The sequence below is a fragment of the Phasianus colchicus genome, chromosome 2 (assembly GCF_987193195.1).
Source record: "Phasianus colchicus chromosome 2, bPhaCol1.hap1.1, whole genome shotgun sequence".
Taxonomy (NCBI): Eukaryota; Metazoa; Chordata; class Aves; order Galliformes; family Phasianidae; genus Phasianus; species Phasianus colchicus.
In genome coordinates, this window is record NC_143437.1 from 77,195,538 (window position 1) to 77,204,330 (window position 8,793).

The following is an 8,793-nucleotide window of genomic DNA, read 5'->3' on the forward strand; positions in this document are numbered from 1 at the left end:
TGCAAAATTCCACTTCTTTTGTGAAGCCTTTATAGAAAAGTGAGTGTTTGTAAAGATCTTTCATCAAACAAACTCTGTATTTGCAAAATAGACCCAGACATTGTGATTATATTGTGAATGTAATGATAGATGTTTTCTTTTGCTACAAATCTTGTTTCATGCCAGTGATTTCAGTGTATATGTATAATGCTTCATCCCAGGACACAGTGGGAATACAATGAGACAAATGTTATTCCATAGATTTGTTCTCTGCCTGTTTGCTTTAAGGATTATTGATGGTGCTGGTTAAGAGGATGATAGAGGATGATCATCATAGCTGAGCTCTATTTTTCAGGTTGAGTTTCAGGTGCTGACATTTAAGAAAATATAATAGAGTGCCTTTGCTATGAAAATCAATGCATGATTATGCAGAAAGTAATGTCAAAGCAAAGTCTTGCTTTCGCCTTCTCACGACTGCTTTGAAAATACGTTTTAAGCATTAAATGGTTCAGTAAATTATGCTGGCAAATGAAAGCAACTAAAACTTCAAAGTAGGAAGTCATGATAGAAATGCCAGCAATTCTGCCTAACACAATTGAGATTCCTTCCTCTAAGAGAGGAGAAACCCTCCCACTTCTGTTCTGAGGTTTGCCGCAAGATTGTTGCATGAATACTAATTGCAAAAATGCTGTTCAGGGATGTTTTCTATAACTGTATACTTCTGCTAACAGCCTGCACATAGGAGAATTCTGTGTTTAACAAATAGCTCTCTTGCTGGCAAAATGCATGGAGCCCATTCATTCTTGAGGAGGATTTTTCCCTCATCACATATCTCCCCCGTGAATTCTGTGCTTAATGATGTGCTGGAAGTCACCCATCAGCTCTTTCCTTCACTAGAACAACTGAGCAGACAAGCAGCAGTGACTCATTTTTAGAGATCCAATGAAAATATTAAGACTTGTGCTGCTCTGACAAATTTGGGTGAAAATGGCCTGCAGGATCAAAACTACTGGAAAAATGGACAGGCAAAAAAGGAGTAACATAGGCCTTGTTACTGCAGAAAATCAAGCTGAAAAGTGGAAATAATAGTAAGCCATCTTGGAATCACTTCTGACTAACAACAGCAGCATCTTCTCAGAGTGCCTCCAGCTGCTTGGATTTGGCAGCAGAAAGCCAAGGACAGGTTAATGCTTGATAGAGCTCAGATATTGGATAAAAGGAGCTGAGGTTTATGGTAAAAGACAAAGACAGGAAGGATTTCACTTCAGTTTACTTGCACATAGTAAAAGTGTGATTTAAAAAAAAAAAAAAAAAAAAACAACACAAAAAACATCTTAGGATATTGAAAAAATACCGAGGTCCTTAAAATAGGAAAAGAATGAGAATAAACCAATAGAGCTTTATAAGAAAACTTACCTGGATTTCTGGAGGCTTAGAAAATCAATTATAGGCCATTGCTGAGTTGATTTCACCCACCAGTTATTAGACCAAAGGGTCGCTAACACTGCGTGTTAGCAGTGTCTTTTCTTAATTTATTCTGTAGAAATGAGCTTCACTGATGTGTTTTGTATTTGATCTTCATCCAGTAAGCGTGAGAAGAGAGAGTGTAAGAGCATTGAATCATCATATTTTCTATGAATTTTTTAGAACGTTTAGAATTACAAAAATTGACTGAATGAGCACTTCTTGATGTATTATGAACAGGATAGGATTTATCAAAGAGGACCAGACTTTCCTATCTTCAGGCCTCTTTGTACAAATGAAAGATACTAATCTAAGTCCTTGAGCCTTTTCTAAGCTTTTGAATAAAGGAGATTTCTTTTTCAAGTCTTCCCTTGTGCAGCTTTTGAATAGAGTGATTGAACAACACAAATCACTCTGAAAGGCATCTGTTTTATACACTACTTAACACTGTGATAACAACTTTCATCAATTATCTCATAGGTTGCGAAATTGTTGGAAGAATTAAGAGAGGCTAAGGAAAGCCAGAGTCCTGAAATGAAACATTTCTTGTGCCTGGAAAAGAAGATCAAGCATATTGAGACCCGGCATGCAGTAAGAGAACAAGAACTTCTAAAGGTACCTCATGCCACATCTGCCTTTACTTCTCAAGTGCAGTTTATCACTTGAACTGTAGCTTTATAAGAGAAGCATGGATTCATTTACCCCACGCTGGAGAGGAGTAAATACTTTTTGATACAGCTTTGGTTTTGTCTTGGTCACTTGCTGGTTCCAGTTAACACCTGTGTAACTTCCTCACAGTGTGATCTAAGAAGGCCCTGGTTTAGCAGACAGTGGGCGTATGTGACTTCCAAAAGTCTCATATTTCTATCTATCTGTGACTTCATATTTCAGTTACACCATGGATGCTTGCTACTGAAAATGTGATGAGTTTGTAATTTGGTTAAGCTGTGATATATTCCTCAAACAATAATTTTACTTCTTGTTCTTAGAAGTTCCCTTCAGGAAAGTTGCATTAAAAGTAGAGAAACATCTTCCTGCAGTCTATCACATTTAATACCCAAAACAACAATAACCTTTGTTGTTTGCAAACTGCACTTTTTGTTAGTTCTCTATTGGTTGTTTGACAGTTGGATCTTTTGACAGAGCTTTTACTATCTAGCGTTTGTATCACTTCAATGCGTAAAAGTTTTGCTTTTTTTTAAATTATGTATTTTGTTTTTAAAACTTACTTTATTACGCAGCCTCCATCCATTTTCTGTGTGGGGAGCTTCTGTCCTTGTAGATTTTCTCAATGCTTTCATCACTTTGGTGTTTAATAGTTGTTCATTAGTGTTTTAGCTTTGGCTTTACCTAAATCCATGAAGTCAAAGAAGGGCAGCTGGACTGAAATTGAGTTGTAGAATCCTTAGAGTTGGAAGGGACCTTTAAAAGCCATCTAGTCCAACTCTACTGCAGTGAACAGGGACACCTACAGCTAGATCAGGCTGCTCAGAGCCCTGTCCAGCCTTACCTTGAGTGTTTCCAGTGACAGGGCATCTGCTACATCTCTGGGCAACCTGTTCCAATGCCTTACCACCCTCACTGTAAAGGACTTTTTCCTTATATCCAGCCTAAATCTGCCCTCTTTAAGTTTGAAATCATTTCTCCTTGTCCTATCACCGCAGATCCTGCTGAAGAGTCTGTCCCCTTCTTTCCTGTAGCTCCCCTTTAGATATTGAAAGGCTGCTATCAGGTCACCTTGCAGCTTTCTCTTCTCCAGAGAACAGCCCCAGCTCTCTCAGCCTGCTCTTGTAGGAGAGGTGTTCATCCCTTGGATTATGATCGAACTTGCTGCAGGTCTTAGTTTGTGAAGCTTGTTCTGCAGTTTTTAATCAGATCTCAAGAAATTTACTTTTACGTACAGAATTGTTGATGGTGAAATACTTTCATCCATTTCTGTATCGGGTACTTGATTTTCTTCCAAAAAAGGAACTGTGCCTATAAGTAGCCAGTGGATTAGGAATCTGCCATTGCTGATGACTTTGTTTTTGTTTGCATTCTGTCCTACCAGGCATCTGTAATGCAATTCCTTTTTTACACTGTTCATTTGCTTTGTATATTGTGATAATTGACAGAAATGGTAGGAAATTAGCAGCTGCTGCCTAGTCTGCAGTCCATCTCCACTGAAATCCTTACATGACCGGTAATATTGGCTGAGATGTTTCATAATGTCTTTTTAAAAAGTAGAAATAATAGAATGCAATGCAATCACCACTAAATAGTGTCATCTGTCCTGCTGTCACAACCTTGCTGTGCATTCAGCTTTAGGTTTTGTTTGACCTCATTTTGCACTCCTATTCATCTGCAGTGGGGCAGTGAATAGTCCTAAAACTGAACAATAACAAACTGAGCAACATAGAGAAAGACTGCTGAACTAGGAAACTACAAGTGGCCTTTAAGTGATTGAGCTTCCCTTAAAAAGCTGTTACAGTTCCTAGTGGCAGGCAGATTCTGATTTCCTGTGACAGTTTGTTTTGGATAATCTCAGAGGATTGTACCGTGGATTCATGTGAACCCTCTATCTGCAGCAGCCTCAGGCCTTCATATGGGATATTTTCTGATAATTCCTACAAGTGGTGGCTTTTAAAAGCACATTAGTAACAGGGAACATATAATTCAGCTTTTGTTTTTCTGTTGCAGCATTCTTTTAATTAACACATTTAAATGGCAATTCAAAAAGTCATTGTGATTAAAAAAGGCTTTATGCTATGTGCTCAGTTTTGTCATACATATCAAAATGTAATTGCTGCATTGGAGAGGATAAAAGTCAAATTCTCCTGAGGATCATTAGTCAATAATGGCTTCTCCTCTTCTGTCATCAGTGCAGATATTTAAGGGCATTTATTGCTACGACGACAATTTTTGTAATATTTAGAACAAATTGTTCCATTTAGGCTCAGCACTGGGCTTTGAGACTGAGCATCAAATATAATTAAGTGGATTATTTTTGCAGAGGGGCAGACCTGACTATTTGACTGCCCAATCCCCATGCTGACTTGCTTGTAATTCGCAGGCAACGCAACTAACACAGCACATCACTGAGGGAAGGCAGAGCCGTGAAGCTGAGAGGTGGCGTAAGCTGGCGCAGCGGAAGAACGAAGAGCTGGAGAGATTTCGAGTGGAATTGGATTCAATATTGGATGTTTTACGGGAACTGCAGAAACAGGGGGTTGTTATTCCAGCGCCTAATTCCAGTGGGTTCAGTGTAACAGATAACTGTTGGAAGACGTGATTAGATAGGATTGGTTTCACAGGAGTTGAATGTTTCAGTTTGTGGATAGAAAATGTTATTGAAAATCATCAATGAAGTCCTTATAAATCGAATTGCATTCTGATCTGAAATCTTACTTGTCCAAAAGTAGAGCATTAAGCTACACCCCGGTTAAACTGTCTTATTTTGTTAGTGATATAATTCATACTTTCTTAAATTTTAGGAACATTGAGGTTATTCTGTAAACCCTTTACATTGTTACCATTGCAGGTGATGCAGTTGCCAGAAAAATTCCAGGTGATGTTTTTCAGATCCTGTGGAACACACCTGAACATTTTTAACTGTCGTTTATGGTTTGTGCTACATCAGGTCCTTTTTGAACAACTTCAGTAATACTTTTGGTTGTATTTTTAGTGTATGGTGTTACCAATACTGTTCATGCAGTAGGGGTGAGATCCTCTTTGTTCTGTTAGAACAATAAAATCAGTAAATTGTGACTTTGATGTCTCAGCACTGCAAATTAAAAATTACATAGCACATGTACAGAGATTTTAGCTCAACCAACTATACTTATTTAGAGCACAGACAAACTAAAGGCCAGGATGCACTCCTGAGCTCCTATCCTGTAATTCTGTGCTTTCTACACTGTACTGCATAACAATGGTTTTATTTTGTGAAGCTAAGATTTAAGTCAGAAATGAAATTGTTCAGGGTTCTAAGTATTTATGTCTCACTTTGTTAGGGACCAGCAGTAGACCATGCATTTTGACTTAGAGATGCATGTGCGTGAGTGTGCAGAAAGCTTAGATAGTACCAGTTATATCAGATAGGCACAGGCAGTAATTAACAGTGCAAGATTTTTTTGACTGCACACATTCAAATCATGTATGTCTATATGCAAGTGTGTATATGTGTGTGTGTGTGTATGTATAAAAGGTGGTAAAGTATTCATATACTAATTCCGGATGTTTCTGGATGTTTTAGTAAAATGTTGAAAATAATTATAGATGTTTTCTCCTCAGATGATGAAGTATTTGCTCAGGCTTGTCCATTGCTCAGGAACAACCAAACAACAGTGCACTACCATCTTTATCTGGGCTGAAAGCAGGGCATAGGGCGCACTGCTGTGTCTGCTCAAGTTATGGCCAGTACTTTTATGTGGTTTGATACATTGGCTAAACACAGCCCTGTGAACAATGAAAAATACACAGCCATGCTTTCCATTCTGCTAAAGGGATTTGAAAGTAGTTCTAAGATGGCCAAAAAATTATCATTCTTGTGGTATCTTTGTGACTCCATTTCAGTCAACGTGAATGCGTGACCTGCAGGTTTTCAAATGGAACGTATAAAGTTGCAAGCAGATATTCAACTCAAAACTCTGATCATGTCTCTCCAGTAGACTTTTATAAGTCTTCTCAGGTAGAAATACCCCTCACTTCACAATCTGCCTTATTTGTGTCATTGCTGGTTGGCAGTTTGCATGTTTGTGAAGAACTATTTCCAAGGATGAAGCACAGGAGGAGTAAAATTCCATCAAAAATCTCTGCGAAATGCCCTCAGAGCTCACTTAGAATTGAAACCACTGCCCTCAAACCAGGGTATTGCATTAATTTTGCAAAAACAAAGTCAGATATCCCACTGTTTTTATGGTTCTGTTGCTCCCTTGTTTTACGTTTTAATAAAATATTTAAAAACTAAACTGTTGTATTACTTATATTCACTATATTATATATTTTATGGGGGCTGCTCTGAATGTAATGCCTTCTGGTTTATTATGTTAGCCTATGAGGTTGCTAGTAGTGGTATGGCAGTAGAGGTTGAACCTTCCCACCAACATTCTGGTATGTGTTGTTGTCGTGTGACAGATGGCAGCAGAGTGGCAGTCTGACAAAATGGCATCTGACATGGAAGTGCATATGGATGAAGCAAAGTTGTGTCATTGAATTCCTCCATGCAGAAAAAATGGCATTCACTGACATTCATCAACACTTGCTGAGCATTGATGGTGGCCAAGTAGAAGATGTGAGCACACTGAGGTGGTGGGTGATACATTTCAGTAGTGGTGACAGTGGGTCACTTCTGCTGGTGCTCTTGCTCATTGGTGGCAAAAATGCAGAGCTAATGGTTGTGACTGTGTTGAAAAAGAGCTTGTTGTAGCTGAGAATTTGCTATATCAACTGGTGTTACTGTCTCTTGTAATTTCTGTGGAAATAAATAGGAGACATTTCTTTCAGAGCAGCCGACATATATGCAGCCCAAGACAATTCCTCTTCACTCAGTGCAGCCTATGCAAGCCAAAAGGCTGGACATTGATGCATTAGTGTACATTCATAAAATGTGTAAATACAACACTATGTAAGTGAAATACCAGCTGTGTGTGTAAATACGCTGCATTTAAGGACATAAAGACAGGTCAGCCTAGGGGGAGCCTCTGTGATTGGAAATGCTGCTTCCAAAAATGTCTGCAAAGTGTTACATGTAACCTTTCATACTGTTAGCTACATCCCTGTTGTGCAAAAGGAAGCAACCATCCACCTACTGCCAATATTTCCCCACTAAACTCTGTCCCTTAGTGTGCAATATCCATTCAGCCAGTTGAGGTCAGCTGTCCTGATTCTGTCTCCTCTCAGTTCTTTGCCTCCCCCCCCCAACCCTCCAGCTCCTTTGCTGGTACTACAGTATAAGAAGCTGAGAAAACTGAAACAGCCTTGGTTCTGTACAGTACTAATAGGCAACAACTAGAAACACCAGCACGTTGTCACCATTGTTTTTCTGCTAAAACCAAAGCACAGCATCATACCAGACACTGTGAAGAAAAACAGCTCTGTCCTAGGAGAACATAACAACAAATCCTTTTTTCTGCACGATGACCCTCCTCAAACTATTTCCTTTGCCTGATGCTGATTTTCTGGGAAAAGATGCTGATTTTTTTTTTAAACATACACAAAGTTGATTATTATACCAGCACCCTTTCCTATCAGACAAACATCTTGTCTATTAAAAAGGAAAATGAAAGTAAGAATGGTTTCAAAATTACTGATTTAAAGGACTCTAGAAAGTTTCTGTGTTTGCTTTTGACTGTTGCCCTGATGTAGAGGGAAAGAGCTGAATCGAGTTGTATTGGTGCCACAGTGCTTCTGAAGCTTCATTTCTCAATAGCCAAAGAGATGGATAATTCCTTTTGCACAGGTTTTTCCCTACTTAAGCAGCATTTCTGTTTTCAAGCATGGTAAAGGCAAACAATATATCAAATGTCATTGAAAGCAGCTCACTCATCCAGAAGAAGGCAATAAAAGCTGCGTTTAGCCAGAACTCTATCACATTTGAGCTTCAGTTCAGACAAAAGCTTTACCATTAGGCAGCAGAGACACTTGAGCACCCTCAGGAGGAAGCAGGGCTGCATTCGGAAGGCTGCAGTTTGCCCTCAGGTGGTGGAGTGAAGATGAATTTTACTGCTGAACCACCAAGAGTTTCTCTGCAGAGGAGGTGATGGATTGCCCTAGTTGATTTTGACAAGTTGAGTTTTCCTCCATGTACATAGACTACAATGAAAAGTTTCAGCTTCAGCCAAAACTTCACTACAAAATAATTGGGATCCAAAGAACCACACTCATGGCAGACTTTGTAACTTCACTGGAGAACACCTATGTAAGAAGAGCCGTGTGGGGGAGATCGATAGCACATCCATTTGTGCCATGATGCCTTCTGAACACATGAAGTATCAGGGCTGTCTGCACAGTGCCTAAGCAGTAGCTTGTTGCAGAAGCTAAAAAACACTGAGGAAAAGATAAGGAAAGGACAAGAATTATACCGGGGGGGAAGCTCCCAGTTATAGTCTTTCTACTCCTGGTTAAGTACTTACTGTAAACGGAAGCCTCTTCTGCACTGCAAGAGGCCACCCAGCTCCAACCCCTGCCATTGGCAGGGCTGTCCCCCACCAGCTCAGCTGCCCAGGGCCCCGTCCAACCTCGCCTTGGGCACCTCCAGGGATGGGGCACCCACAGCTTTCTGGGCAGCTGTGCCAGCGCCTCACTGCCCTCTGAGTGAAAAGCCTCCTGACACCTAATCTAAAAGAATTTAATTCATTTGAATGTCTCTGA

The 8,793-nt window shown here is 39.7% G+C and overlaps 1 protein-coding gene across 10 annotated transcripts in view; it reads left to right on the forward strand.

Annotated features, from left to right (window-relative positions):
* CEP162 (centrosomal protein 162) overlaps nucleotides 1-6,353 on the forward strand; it is a 45,727-nt gene extending 39,374 nt beyond the window's left edge. For all 10 annotated transcript variants that reach the window (XM_090136058.1, XM_090136056.1, XM_031610782.2 and 7 more), the window contains 2 exons: nucleotides 1,924-2,058; nucleotides 4,496-6,353. In XM_090136058.1, the coding sequence (XP_089992184.1) occupies nucleotides 1,924-2,058; nucleotides 4,496-4,714 (354 nt within the window). In that variant the 3' untranslated portion in view covers nucleotides 4,715-6,353. The remainder of the gene's footprint in view (nucleotides 1-1,923; nucleotides 2,059-4,495) is intronic.
* The last annotated feature ends 2,440 nt before the right edge of the window (nucleotides 6,354-8,793 follow it).